General features: G+C 39.4%; 1 protein-coding gene across 4 annotated transcripts in view; it reads right to left on the bottom strand.

Annotated features, from left to right (window-relative positions):
* GOLGA4 (golgin A4) overlaps positions 1-15752 on the bottom strand; it is a 74160-nt gene that overhangs the window by 2350 nt on the left and 56058 nt on the right. For 3 of the 4 annotated variants that reach the window (XR_013927509.1, XR_013927510.1, XR_013927511.1), the window contains 6 exons: positions 12816-12836; positions 12569-12637; positions 11880-11955; positions 8130-8233; positions 2987-3073; positions 518-659 (listed from right to left, as the gene is read on the bottom strand). Coding sequence is in view for 1 of the 4 variants with exons in the window: in XM_080383260.1 (XP_080239386.1) it covers positions 552-581; positions 2987-3073; positions 8130-8233; positions 11880-11955; positions 12569-12637; positions 12816-12836 (387 nt within the window). In the remaining 3 variants the exon portion in view is untranslated. The remainder of the gene's footprint in view (positions 1-517; positions 660-2986; positions 3074-8129; positions 8234-11879; positions 11956-12568; positions 12638-12815; positions 12837-15752) is intronic. The other variant, XM_080383260.1, reaches the window with a different exon arrangement.

Here is a 15752-nt window from a genome sequence, read left to right as displayed (position 1 = left end):
CCATACCCAAATTCCTCTAAAAAAATATTTCATCAATTGTTTATTAGAATAATCCGTTCTCTTATGTTTTAGATATAATAATTCATTTCAGGCAATACAGTATGTATGTCCCATAAATATGATTTATTTGCTTATTCAAAAAAGATGCCCAGAAAGTGAAAAAAGACAAAACAAAGCCAAGCACAATAAAATTCAATTACATATTAATTGATTTAAAATCTGATTTGGTTTTTTTCCTACCAAAAAAAAAAAAATCTCTGTAGCTCAACCAACATTTGAAATTATGCTTATAACTCTGAAAGATTGGTTTTGAATCTGTTTACCATTTTTAAACTTGGCTTTTTAAAACAAAACATGATTAAGAGTAGGACAAAGTTATCATACACATGCAGAACAAAAAATTTTATTTTTTTAAACAAAAAGAAGCAGGCAAGAAAAAAAAAGGCAGAAGAACAATTAATCTCAGACTACAAGTTTAATCTTTAAATAAAACAAGTATGTATTAGGCTTCACTCACCCACATGCTAACTAAGCACAGACTGATGGGATATTCAGAAGATACCACTGCGAGGTGAGGCAAACTACAAAGCCAGGAAGAAAACAGCTTATTGGACTACTTGGTTAACAGTGTAGATGAGAACTCTGTGGACATCTACTGCCTATGGATGAGACTGCTGTAGTTAGATCACAGTAACTACATAATAAATGCTAGATTAGTGAAGGTGATAAACATGCTAGATCAATGTACTGACCTATGGATTGGTTAAAAAGTTTTCAAAAACCTGTTAAACATATGCCCACTAAGAGGGTAAACAGTTACTCACAGATACTTAGTACTACACACATTTAGTCAATGAACAATTTACACAATATTAGTTATAGATGTTTTGGCTATAAACTAAAATACAGAAACAACAAAGATTTATGTTGACAAAGCATATTTAAATTGTAGTTCAGAACTTTATTGCTCATGAGATCTAAATACTGGATATTTTCAAACATCAGCATCGCTTCAGTACTAAGCATGGAGATGCACTACTGCCATGTTAGTAAAAACCAAAAATCAAGCATATTTTTTGACTGAATAGTTTATGAAGACCCCTCCAACTTTTTACTCCTGAAGAGAATTACAAAAGAATCGCCCCCAAAATAATTTGTGCTTCAGTAAACAAACTTTGTAACTTTGAAAGCAAAGCAAAAAAAAACTTCTAAAACTTCCATAATATGCCCTATTATTTCAGTTTCCATTAGAAGTCCGATGTAATCTCTTTGTGGATTTCAAAAGGAGAAAATTCCTAGGCTAGAGCTGAGCCAGGAAGGGACTGCTATGTGAAACCCAAGAAGTTTTCCATCAGGACATGAAGCTCTTTGAATGACAATACTCTTAACAATCAAAGCACTTGCAGCCTGCAAAAATGTCACTGTATCTTGTAGCCAAAATTTAAATATCAAGGACCAAAATTTGTTGGATGAATTTGAATTTTATTTAGTATCAGAAATTGTGAATGTCTGCTTTAGGAAGACCAGGTTTCAAATATCAGTAAGCTGAAGAGACTGCAAAATAAGGTCCATCTCTCTAACCTCACTTTTGGCCAACAGAGAACTTAAAATGTTTCCTAGATAGTATTCTAGCTTGCCTTTTAAATAAAAACAAACCAAAAAACCCCAGCTTTCTACTTGAAGGTCAGAAAGAGAGAGCATCAACAGAAAATCATGTCTGGGATGCATGACAGTTATTGGAGCTGCAGTACTATCAGCATTTATATAATTCTAAAATTTTTTTAAATATTTAAGATTGCAAGACACTCAAACTGACTGAGTGTACAGGGAAACACTGAAGTATTAACACTTTCCTCAAAGCTGGTATTTCAAGCGGAAGAAATAGCAGATTTTTTTTTTAAATTTGTTACAATGGATCAAAAGGACTTTAATGTAACCACTTCAGTTGAAATGTAAGAATTTTTATTTTATTCTGTTTCTGCAAGTGCTAAATAAATATATATTCAAGGCCGGTGAAAGAAATAGAAGGCAATTCTTCCTCTCACTTTAATTCCTAAATATTTCACTCAGCTGACCCACAAAGAGAGGGATTTGACTCCAGATACAATGTAGAGAAGACTATTATTGCAGTTTTTACCTTACTGAAAAATAGCTCCAATACATAAAATAGTAATACCAAAGAAATGTTTGTACTTGTATATTCTTCCTCTCTTTTGGGTCCGCTTCTCAAACAAAAATTCGCCTTTCTGGTAAATAGACCAGCTGGTAAATAACAAGCAACTGTCACATAATAAGAAGTGTATTGAAACAAAACCAAAGTCTTTAAGACACTTTTTTTTGACCTGTTCTGACCCAGACTGAACCTGATGTATTTTGATGTTTTTTAAGTACAAAAATAAAGCAGGCTCTTAAAAAAGACAACCACAAAACCCCAATCTTGTTAGGACAGTCACTTAAGACGTAAGTGTACATATCCCACTTCAAACACACGTATCCCAGGTGACTGAGGTAATCAGTTTTCTATTCTACAAGCCAAATGGCTCTTAGTTTTGCCATAGATTTTATCTCATGGCTGAAAAACATCTCGAGATATTTTTCAAGAAAACTGGTATGACTCCACAGAAACTTCTGAATTTAAGAAACTAATTTTGTGTCAGATTCATTTTTTGATTAGAAAATGAATCTGCAGAATAGCAGTGACAACTGAACCTGCTTTGTGCTGTTGTATGCACAGTTATCAGAAACATAGCTTCAATGATGATAAGAAATACTAGTTAAGAAAATATGCTTGCTTTTTTTCTCATTTTTGCTATATACTCAAACCTACAGCTGGAATTTAACACCCCACTGAAGAAGAGGAAAGGAGGAAGAAAAGGAGTTCTCTTGAATGTGGACACAGGGAAAAGCAGACTTAAAAGAAAGTTTCTATTTCCTTATTCTTGCAACCTAACCTCTTGCATAAACTTGGTTTACTTATATGACTTACCAACGGTCGAGCATCTTCTCGTTCTAGTATCTTCTGAGTCTGATCTGCTGGGAATTTCAGCACTGTTGTTATAACCTTGGCCATTGTCTAAAAAGAAACATGTATTCTTTAAGTAATACAAAGCACTAAAAAGCTTTGTAATATTTTAAAACGCATTTCATTTAAGAAGACTGGATACTATTTTCAGTAATGTCAAATGAGTAATTACATTGTATATGCATGACATTATGCGAATTACATGAAAACCATGAAGCGTCTTCATTTCACATTGTCCCAAACTCCAGCTACTGTAAGACTATGTAAGTTGTAAGCTCTGTGTTATCCATGCTCTAACAACTGGTCCATTAATAAGACAATGTGCTGTTACAAATACTGCTCCTACCACATTTGTTCTCAGCGTGGCCTTTCTGAAAAGCGCATTTCAGGTGAATGGCACCTGAGAGCGATTCAACTATACGGATTCAACTATATTTGCACCATCCGAATGTTTTGTAAAGAAATGAAACACTGAGAAAGTGGATCTAAATGTCAGATGTGGAACTCCAGTTGTGTAAATATTTTTAGCGGGTATACAGTAACCCCATATTTAAATAGTGAACATTTAAACATCTTCAGACAGAAGATGCAAGAGTAACAAATCTCTGTGCAAAACAGGCAATGATTATTATTTCCATTTTATAACCAGATGAGTGGGAAACTCCAAAAGGCACAAAACAAGGTCCAGGTGACTTTTGCAGGAAAGGTCAAACAGCTGCAGTGCAGCTCAGCACCAAGGTGATAGCTACAAAAGCAGTAACTGCTGCTCTTAAAGAATGTGGATGAGATAAGATTGCTCCTCTCAGTGTCTGCTGTTTATTACCAGTCTCACATGTGGAATGAAGAGGGAGGCTGCAGCAACAAAGCAGTCCTAGGACAAAAATGACTGCAGCTTAAAATGGAGAGGTAAAGCTTTAATGTGCAACAATTGTTTTAGTATATAAATTAATTAGGGATAGAAACCAAGTGAAAACAAAAGAAACTAAACCCCGTTGAACACTTTCAGCTCAAAAACATTAACGTACCAATAGTTCCTATAATTAAGTAGGAAGTGCCTCTACTGCAGTTCCCAGATATACAAAGGAATGTGCTCAATGCTACAGACTAACATCGCACTTTAATAATTTCTTTTGCCAAAAGCCTCATCACATTTATTTAGGGCTAAACAATTAGAAAGCACTGAGCTTACAATCTATTCAAACTCATTTTGACAGTGCTATCAAGGAAGTCCTCTCAACCATTTTCTACAGGACACAATGGCATGCAAATTTTAAAGAAAAACCAGCTAACACTTGCAGGTACTCCGTGAAAGCATAGATATGTAAGTGCCAACTTAAATAGGGGCTATCTAAAACCTTCTTTCCTGAAAACATCAATTTTGTAATTTACCACTAGCAATGACTTGAAATTCTCCAAGTTTTTGATGTCACAAGGGAGATTTCTGAAGCAGAATTATTCAACACTATTCACAGTTGCATAGTATAAATCAAAGTTACAAGGATCGCAGAACTTAGGATATTACGTTTAATATAGGCTGACCTTATCACTCTAATAGTCTGTTCTGCCACTAAAAAATCCCTAGTAACTCTTTAAGTCTGTGAGTAGACACACATACGTTCCTTTCTGTGCATCTCTGTATTTACCTATGGAAAGACCCTAGGGCTTTCCTAAACGTAACAACTAGTTCTGCTTTAAGAGATGAGTTGGCATTCCCATTTCTTTCTACGAGGTTGATGTGTTTAAATATGAAATCTCTGAAAATAATATTTTTACAATGACAATGATCAGCCCCCTTCACAATTCAAGATCTGCTGGTCAAAGGCAGAAACTCCAAAATCAAAGTTTTACCTTTTGTTTTATACCCCTTGTTTTTCTGCAATGCACTAGAGCGTGTCAAGGTGCCAGAAAAAGATCTGCATAAATTTACGATTTCCGACACATGTAATCCATTACATTGTTCCACGCACCTAGCTGTATCAACACACACATTTACTACAGACATACAAAACTTGGACTGATTTTCTGGCCTCAGAGCACAATGAGCACCTCCAAACAACACAGTGAATTTACAAGTACAGCATCTAGGATTTCTGTGAGACTTAAGATTCAGTATGCAGTACAGCTGGACAGTAAAACTGTTCACGTGTCTGTAGAAAATATTGTTTTCTTTCACCTGGTAGTGTATATACCATTCCAGGTTCAAACATTCTGAATAAAGTGCATGCTTAGAAAAAAGCTGGCAATCTCATTTCATATATCCTGTCAAGGAAGAGGCAAAAAATAAAAAGTTGGATGGGAGGGCAAGCCCGTAAAATCCCCCAGTGAAGACATGCACACCGTGGTCAAACAGTTTACAAAGGATGTGATAGGGCAGGTTACACATTAGGACCAGAATTCCTGACTTTTAAATACTGAGCCACTATCAACATTTCTCCTCTGCCTCTACTGCTGTAATACAACTGATACATTCATTAATGTCTCTACTTAATACAATCCCAGGATAATTTACCAGGCTGCATAAATGGCAATCCACTCTAGACAGTTCGCACAGATTCTTCTGAACTAATTTCAATAAAGGAAAAATTATGTCTATAGAGATCACTAACTCCAATGCTGAACCACCTTCAAGACGTGGCATATATATTTGCACCATAAAGGGAGAAATGCACAGAGAAAAGCCACCTGAATGATATTACAAGAGAAAATTAGAAAAATTTGCTTTGTCTGGTCCAAGAAAGCAAAAGCTGAGAGAAAGGTATGTCTGTACTGAGGAGGTAAATCTCGATACAGACCTCTTAACTTGAGGACTGTGTTGTGGAAAAAGTAAAAAATATATGTCAATACTTTACTAACACACTTAGATTGTGTATTGATTTTATCAATCACATTGTCATTGCTCATGATTTTCCAGTGCAGCAGCATCAAACCAGTTTTCAAGACACAACTCAGTAAATTTTGTGATTATATTATACAATCCCTATGAGAGCAGACACTAAGCTCAGTGTCTTCCAGCAACACATCTAATGGTTGAAAGAAAACCAGCAGATGAAGTCAGCTGGGAAGTACTTATTGAAGCAAAAGTGAAGAGACCAAAGTATCTTCATATTTAGTAAAAATGCCAGCCTTCATTCCATTTTAATTTTCCACTAGTAAATACCAGTTCAGCTACAGCCTTGACCATCTAATAATAGAGGACTAGACAATACCAATTAAAAATTGCTAAGAGGTAATCAAATTAGTATAAACATACAATAGAGAGAAATACAAACACATTCAATTTGAACACCACTTGTCATTCTCCCTTAACTATCTACATTTAACTTCCCAAAGCTAAACACTGCAGTCCTTTGACAATTATTTCTGCTGGTTGTTTGCTTATACACTTCCCTTTTCAATCACATCAACTGTCAAACAATGTCTTCTCAAGTTATCATAGGAATGTATCTTTTCTGATTTATTTTTTCTCCTCCCAGTATTCATCGTTTTTTAGGAGCCAGTGTGCAGGCAATGTTGCAATGGCATCTTCTGGTTAAATACAATGTAATCTCCAGGGTAAATAATCACATATCTATGTCTACAAACACATACATAAATATAAATGCATAAAACCATAAATTTTGTTATGCGTATTTATTCACAAAGCTTTTAATCAAAGCATTTGATTATGCACAGACAGAAGAGAGCTAAAGTCAATTTTGTTTAACACTGATTGCTGTTTGTTGCTGTTATTGAAGAAATCAAGTGCAAATTTTAGTACATCACTGTTAAAAAGGAAAAAGAATATCCTCACAACTAGATAATCCAAAGTTTTGAGGCACGTATAGTAATGTTTTGAAGATCAGTAAGAAACAGCCTTAATGTGTGAAAAAGATGTTTTAGATAAGGTTTTCTTGAATGCAAATTTGCTACGTCCATCAGTTATCTGCAGTAGTCGTCTGCAGCTGTCTCAAGACTTGTTTGAAGCTGAAATATTGCTGACATTTTTTTGCATTCACTCGTCTAAGTCCCTTACAATTCAAAATCATAACATCCAGTAATGTACGTGTTTTTCTTCAATGATTTCACTTGTTTGTTCTTAAAAGTAGGAGTGTCATCCGATGAGCCACAGGCTTGTGATCAGAAGGTAAATAGTGATTCTGGGTTTTCTGGATCAGGGATTTGTATTTTTAATAAAAAAGGAATTAATATCAAAGTGAAAAATGGGATAAAAAGAAAAAGAGGAATCCTATAAGAACAAGATGTCCTGCACAGACTAAGTTTCATTCTGTACAGAGGATAATGAGAACAATGCTAATTAACATAGAAACCGCCACAAAACCCCTTTGCTTAATAGTAGTCCAAGTTGAAAGCAGGGCAAGAAAGAATGGAAGAACTCCAGGAGGAGAAACAAAACAAATAGAAAAAATTCAGCCACATAGCACTTACCATCCAAGAAAAATGTTTGTGTTATGACATACTCCTTTTGAACCTGGTCAGTTTCTAAGCATCAGTATTGTTACAAGCTTGTAAAATTCCAACTTAAGAATGATTTCACAAGCTTGCAACATACAAGAAGCCTACTGTGCATTTTTTCACTACTTTTAAGAGTAAATTAACACTACCTAGAGAAGGTTTATAGATTTGGGAGCCCTATGGAACATTTTTAAGCAACAATTAAATAGGTGTTTCAACATCTTCAGAGCTACTGACAAACTTTTATTTAATCCCAGTTACCTACCATCTTTGTGTTAAGATGACATCAAAAGAGCACTTTCGCTAATACTGTACATACCAGCTTTCACAGTACATTAAGCTTCACCAACAACAGGACTTTATCCAATAAATACACACCTACCTATAAAGGCTTTTGTCTTCACAGGTACATCAGTGACAGAATGACAACCCCCCTTCCCCCTGCCAATTATAATAGTATACCGAAAAAGTTTTTAAGATACAGATCATGCCTCTTCGGGGAAAAAAAAAACATGAAAGCCTATTAAACCCTCTGTCAGTAATTAACAGAATATAACGAATCACAAACACATGGTACCTCAAATCTACAGTGCAAGGATCTTAACCTGTATTCTAACCTGAATCACATGTCAAACATATATACAAATTTCCATACCTTAGTTTCACGACCCATCATATATTCAAAGAGCACTTTCCTCAAGTATTCAAACTCAGTAGGCTCCCCAAAGAGGGAAACGTCGGTATGGTGAAGGTTTCCATCTGTGTAAACAAAAATAAGAGAATATTTATACTGACAGTCAGTCTCATGAATCTAAGTTTCACCAATGGCATGACAATGAACAAGAACAAATGCCAGATTCTGCACCTGGGACAGAGAAATAGCAGTTGCAAAGAGGTTTGGAGGTGCTGTTTGCCAGGAGGCTCAGCAGCAGCCAGCAGTGTGCCCTGGCAGCCAAGGGGGCAAACCCCCACCCGGGGGTGCATCAAACACAGCACAGCCAGCCGGTCACAAGACGTGGTTATCCCGCTGTCTTTAGCGCTGGTGCAGCCTCACCTTGAGTGCTGTGTGCGGTTCTGGGCCCACCATTCATAAAGGCTGTGGAGGTCCTTGTCTGCATCCCAGGGAGGCACCCAAGCTGGTGCAGGGGCTGGAAGGCATGGCCTCTGAGGAGCGGCTGGGGACATGGGGTTTGTCTAGTTTGGAGGGAAGGAGGCTGAGGGGCGACCTCACCGCTCTCTGCAGCTGCCTGAGGAGGGAGGGGAGAGGGACGAGCTGAGCTCTGCTCCCTGGAACCCACTGCCAGGGCGTGTGGGAATGGTTCAAAGCTGCATCCATCAGGGGAGGTTTGGACTTGGCATGACGAAACATCTCTTTAGTGAGAGTGTGGTCAGACCCTGGGACAGGCTTCCTGGGGAGACAGGTGATGCCCCACGCCTGTCAGCGTTTGAGGCATGTGGACAGTGCCCTCAATACCACGTTTTAACTTTTGGTCTGCCCTGGCGTGGTCAGGCAGTGGGACTAGATGATCGCTGTAGATCCTTTCCAAGTGAGCTGTTCCACGCCTGCACTCTCCATGAGTCAAATACCAATGAGACTGTTGCTTCGCTGAAAAGCCGGGGGGGGTTCAGCTCCAGAAACACTTCCAAGGACACATAGCACAAAATTGACAAGTAGGAAGAGGCTATTATTTTTATTTCTGTTGTTCTGAATCTCTTTCAGAGCCGATGGTCACAAGCAGTGACACAATGCGCATGTGCAGCCAGGAGCAGGCTGATGCGTTCCTCAGTTCAGCTTGCAAAAGCATCCCTTGCCGTCTGGCAAAGGCACGGAGCTGCAGAAAGTAGCAGCAGGGACCCAGGCCAAGGAGTCCCCATTTTCTGAGTGAGAAGGTGAAGGATGAGGATCAGGACCGACCCCACATGAAAGAAGAAGAAACGTGTGGCACCTTTGGTTACTTTCCGAAGTATGACAGGTACCAATGACAAGCACACTTTTTGTCTTCGGAAACGTGCTCCGCCGCTGTGCTTCTTGGCCAGGGATGCACGGGAAGCGCCCTCGTGCCTGCCCTGCGCTTGCCTTGCAGGCAGGGAGAGCTGACAAGGGGCAGCTCCTGATGGGGCAGCGAGCCTGGAGCCCTGCCAGGCAGAGGCTGTTCTGCACAAGCGAGAACCCTTGGGGAGATAGTGCCAAGGGCAGAGCAGAGCTGGCTCACGGTACAAAGCGGCAATGGGTGAGAGAGTCCGAGAGAGCCGGGGCACGAGCGGTGCCTCGGGGGTGCGGGAGCAGCAGGCGAGAACCTGGCCGAAAGGGCTCGGAGGAGCCCTGACAAGGGGCTGTGCTCGGTGCGACAGAGGACAAGAAGCAGCTCCTGGGGGGACCACACTGGGCCGCCCTCCCCGGGAGCCTCGAAAGCTTCCTCCCCCCGGGTGCGGGGCACGAGGCCACCTTCGTGGAGCACGAGCAGCGGGCACCCAGCCAGAATGGCCCAAAGGAGCCCTGGCCGGGGGCCCTGCACGGTGCTGCAGAGGCAGGCAAAAAACCCCCAGGGCGGGACGCTTGGTAGCCCACCGCGGGGGAAAAAAAGCCTTCCTCCCCCCAGCTGCGGGGCACGAGAGGCCACCTTCGCGGTGCACGAGCAGCAGGCGGTGACCTGGCCCAAGGGACCCGAGGAGCCCTGACAAGTGGTCGCGCTCAGTGCTGCAGAGGAAGGCGAAAAACCCCCGGGGGCCAGTGCCAATGTGCCCCGGGGGAAAATTCCTTCCTGACCCCAGGCAGCGCTGGCGATCGGCTGTTCCCTGAGCACGTGAGCACGACCACGTTTTAGCTGTTGGTCAGCACTGTGAAGCGGTCAGGCAGCTGGACTCGATGATGGTTGTACGCCCCTTCCAGCTTAAATATTCTGTTCTCTTCTCTTGTCATTTTCTTCCTTCCTCCTCCTTTCCCTACCAGTGCGTGCTGAGGAAATTCTCTGCTGAGAATTTTTCTTCCCAGGCCTGCCCACGCAGAAGGGATTGAACGGGCAGTTGTGTCCCAGCCTGGGCATTACCTCCGTCACGTTGTGGGCAGGGGGCATGTACCTTCGGATGGGGGTAGGGCTGTGGATCGTCTCCAGATCATCTGACCATCCAGACAAATTTGCAAAGAGCAGGTGTGACGGGTGGCTTTTGAAAGGGTTCTGTGTTCATCCAGTTTCACTGGGTTTCCACAGGATGGCAAAACCCTCCATCTCTGACCATGGGGAGGCTGAGACCAAGCCCTCAGTCTGAAGCAGGACATGCTCCGCAACCAAATGGCTGCAAACCCTTGTGAGGTGAGCAACACCTGCTCATTTCCCTGTGCATTTCCTTGTACTCATTTTAAGAAATGCCTGAGATGTTTTCCTTGGAAAAACAAGGTAAACCTCAGGATCTTGAGAATAGCAGTACTCCCTCAGACGTCCATGGCCTAATACTCTTGTCTCCGAAGTGGCCAGCTGTAAACATCATTAAAAGGAGAGCCCACGACCAGTGCGGGTCTACTCTGCCAGGGTCCTGGGGGTGCTCATAGGCCTCAATGGCTGGGACCGGCCTCCCCTGGGACCCCCAGTGCCCCCGTCTCCTGCCAAGGGCGCAGGGGATGTATCTCAGCTCAGCCTGGGCCCTTCAGTCCCTGCCCGGGCCATGCTGTAGCTGTGCCCGTGCCTGCCCCTGTCTCCTGGCTGGGCCTGGGCCCTGCCCTGCGGAGCTGCTCTCCTGCAGGGACCCCTCAGGCCTCCGTCGCAGCTCGTCACGCAGAACTCCAGGCACAACGTGGCGTAACTCTTCTGTTCTGTTGTGTTGTATTCCTCACACTCACCACGAGTCAAATACCGATGAGACTTATTTGGCTGATATGCACAGGGGTTTTCAGCTCCAAAAATGCTTTCAAGGACACATATCACAAAGGTTACAGGCGGAAATTGGATATTTTATTTATTACTGTGTCAGAGCAAGCAGTCTTGTAAAGGAACTCTAATCACAAGAAGAGAAATGCCCAGACATGTAACACAAGAAACGTCTAACCTAATATTTGTATTGTTAAAATTTTAAAGAGTCATAAAATGTGTATTTAATTAGCCAAGACAAATGGACAATTCCTCCCCACCCACTTTCAAGTGCCACTGCCTATACCACTCCCCCTAGGGATACAGAAAGCTTTAGAACTCTGATATAGAGCTCTTTTACCTGTATGACAGAAAAACAAGCATAAAACAAATGCTGTATGATTTGCCCATCTTAAATCACACAGCAGCTCTATTGTAACAGACAAGATAAAACAACGATGTCATAAAATATTACAGAGGTGTTTTCAAGGGATTGACATTTTAATGAATTGTCTAAACCAAAGCATATTTTCCAAACAAATGAAAAATGTATATGAACTTACCTCTATATGGTGTTCCAACTGATGTGACATACATATTCTTCTCATAATTTTTCAGACGGTCTTCCAGGACATGAATCTAAATACAGAACAGTCAACATGATCAACTGTGCTCACAAGCATCTAAAATAAGCATAACTGTAACAGTTTTCAGCTAAACATCATCTCCCTCTACGAAAGAGAAATACATTTGCCTTTTAAGGAAGAAAAACATTAAAAATTGTGTTATTAAAAACTTATCCCCAAACTACTTAAGGAAATGTGTCTACATGTGTATATACACATAAGAATATAGCATGTTATGCATATTAACATATTTATATACACATATACTCCTCTATTTTATACACATAAACATACATAAAAAAGAAAACATAACAAAAATTGTACTTAACATCAAAAAAGGTTTAGTATATAAAAAAAGATCCATGAAACGCACCATTCAGTTTCACTATGCAAACATTTTGCTAACATGTATCACAAGCAATAATATTTTCATTCTCAGGGGTTAGAGGAGTACTTTGGAAAACAGATCTTCTGAGAGCAAGTATGAGTCAAAACTACTGTACATGCCTATTATTTCCACAATGCCTCTGTGGAGATGTGCTACATCATCACTTGAACAAACTAAATATTGCAAAGACAAAGTATTGAACAAGAACACCTTTCACTCGTGCAAACGGCACTCTTACCTGCTCTTTGAACTCCTGCTCTTTCAGTTTTGAGTCATTGACCAGTGTTGTCTTCTGTGCAAGCTGTGCCTGAAAGAACAGTCACATACAGAAACAATCAAGAAACTGCTGAGGATATATATCATAGGCACCTTTTCAATAAACCTCTTTCTCCTTTTAAAACACAGACTTCTGAGTGTTATTTTTGCTTTCAAACTGCTGTGAAACAATTATCTACAGAGCAAAATCAATAAAATTTAAGACTTACCTGAAGATCTGTTATTGTGACCTAGAAAAACAACAAAAAAATTAAGATTAAAATGTATGAAAAATAGTGAGTATATCAAGCACTGGACACGGGTAAAACAAGAAATAAATCACCTTTTTTCAATCTCCTAGTTGTGACACAGTATGTTAACTAAGGATGATACACATTGAAACGACCAAATCACACATACACTTGTATAAATAGTCCCATAAATAGTTTAACTTATTTGTGTTGACAGTACATAAAGTTTAGATATTTAAACTACCTCATTTGATTCCATAAGACAATTATCATAAATATAACTTCAAGAACCTTGTGTTTCCAAGTCTTTACAAAATGCATATTGGAGATGAATGATAACTGAATGAGTATGAAGCACAAGCCAGAAAACCCTAACAACTATTAATACTACTCACAATATTGTACCTTTTTCTTTAATTCTCCAAGTTTCATTTGGAAATCTGAACGTTTATCTTAGAATAGCTTCAGATTAAGAGCTTCATGAGCTCTACATCTTGCAAAGATAGCAATGTTTATGAAGTACAGAAGCAATTTCAAGCTTAAATGTCTGTCTTTCCTTGTTGCAGCTCTAAGGAAAATAATGCTCTAGTACTCATGGGTATAGCTCAAGGTTGTAAAATAATTTTAACATCACATATTTTGTGTGTGTTTTGGGGTTTGTGTTTTTTGGTTTGTTTGTTGGTTTTTTGTTTTTTTTTCAAAGTTAACCTGAACCTTAACACAGAAGTGGTACACACCACTTGTTTCTTCCCGAGCCTCTTTGGAATTGTGCTGAGAAGGGAAGCTATTCCCCACCTCTGTAGATTCGTAAAACCTGTGGGTTTTCCTACACTCTGATAATAGAATACAGAGGAAAATCATTCCTCTATGGATCTCAAACCTGTAAGTGCAATTCTTGCTTCTGAAGAGCTTAATCATCTGACCACACACTTGTTTTCTCACGAAGAGACAGTTTCTGACATTTGTATATCCCAACACTAACACTTAAGGATGTTAGTATTTGCCAACTGTTTATCACAGTCAGAAAAATACTGTTCAAATGTATAGTTATGCTTCATGTCAAAGCAGACATGCTATGTGCGATGTTTGGCCTAGGTTGACAACAAGCATCACAGCAGGTTTTGCAAGACAAACTTCTGTGACCCAGGGGACTCCAAATTGAGAAAACAAATCAATTGCCCACAAAAAGTTGCTAATAGTCAACAGAAGACTTCTGAGTTGTTTTACTACTAGTACTAAGGGAAAAAAAATTAAAAAAGAGAAAAAAATGTTACAAAACAACAAAATAAAAGAGATATAAGGCACACCAAAAAATACCATGACAAATTAAGATGACAGAATGCATTAGAATGCACATGTGAAATCCAGATGTAGGTGTGGACACTTCTGCTCAGGTATGTGGACAAGGTCCACAGGCCCCCTCCAATTCTCTTGTCTAGCTCTGTCATGTTGCAAATATATGCTACTGTATCAGTTTTAAATGTATGCTATTGTACCAGGAAATAGTAAAATTGGTTTCATATATATATAAATATATATATATAGGACAGGCAATGGATAAGTTAAGACATTAAGAAGAACATTTCTTAATTTCTTAACCCTCTTAATTTTAAGGGGGGAAAAAGGAAAACTACCTCCTGACCCCAGAACAGACTGCATCAAAGAGTGAGAATCCAATACTGAAATACTGACAAAACAGTAAGTGGAAAGCCCACTTACAACAGTCCAAATATTTGAGCTTTGACTGGAATGGAGGATGTACCAGGAGCTATCTGCATGTTCAATAGCACAGTCAGACTACTAGAATAGTAATGTTGTTCTGAGATTAAGTCACCATTGCGAATAGGATGAAATATGCAATTCACATTCAGTTAAATCAGAGCTGTGCAAAAGAAAGCTTGTTATCAGTTTGCTGTATTTGAATTTAGTTGGAATTCTCAAAATTTCTTAAGAAAGCTTGATGCCTGTACGGCAGCAAAATCATGTATATTTAACTGTCATAAACGCACCAAAAAATCCCATTGTTATTCTGCAATCACTTCATACCTGTATGCTTTAACTGCGCTTCAGTACATGCACTACCACACAACCTGGTTTTCCTCCCCCTCAAATGAGACATCATTTATTCTTTAAAACAAAGCTATTTACCAGCAATGGAGTTCTCTCAGCTGGTTTATACCCACCAAAAGTGGAAAAACTCCTTTTGAGTTTCCCCAAAGTCTGCCATGGAAATACCAAGGAGCGGAGAATTGTGGACAAGATTCCAAAGACAGGCAAAATTAGCTCCTTATTTTGTTTATTATAAGCAGATTCATCTTTACGTAGAGATGTAATATTTGCAATATTCAAATATTTTACAGCTCTATGTTACCATTGCAAACCTGTGCGATACACTTCTGGGAGGAACTGAGAAATACATCAAATACCATTGCTGGTATATAGATTTGATGTAACTTTCACGACCTATCAGTGAATATGTCATCCCGAAGATGCATGCACAATATGATGCTAAATGACTACCTGTATTTATAGAAAACTTCTGTAACAAAGTAAGTAGTGAAACAGTTAATAAGTCAGTCCTAAAGGTAAAGTACTCTTCATACTTTTCAGAATCATGTTTTAGGGTTCAGGAGATTCTTAAAGAATCTTCCTCCAGATAATAAGTTTATGCAAGATTTTCATCAGTGGGTGGATAAGGCTTGATTAAAAATACATGGCAGTTTGATACAAGTATTTCTTCTTTTCCTGTTATGAAAGCAACACTCATGTCATGGAACAGTTAATAAAAGTAATGTAAAGGGTGTTGTAAGCAAGGCAGAAGAAACAAACATTAGGACAGCGAGGTAATTTGTACTGTAAGTTTGTAGTGTCAAATAAAAACATTTAGTATCCCCATTGCTTCCTGTTGTCAAAATA

Source organism: Falco punctatus (assembly GCF_963210335.1).
Source record: "Falco punctatus genome assembly, chromosome: 4".
Lineage (NCBI taxonomy): Eukaryota > Metazoa > Chordata > Aves > Falconiformes > Falconidae > Falco > Falco punctatus.
This window is presented reverse-complemented; position numbering and strand designations above follow the sequence as displayed.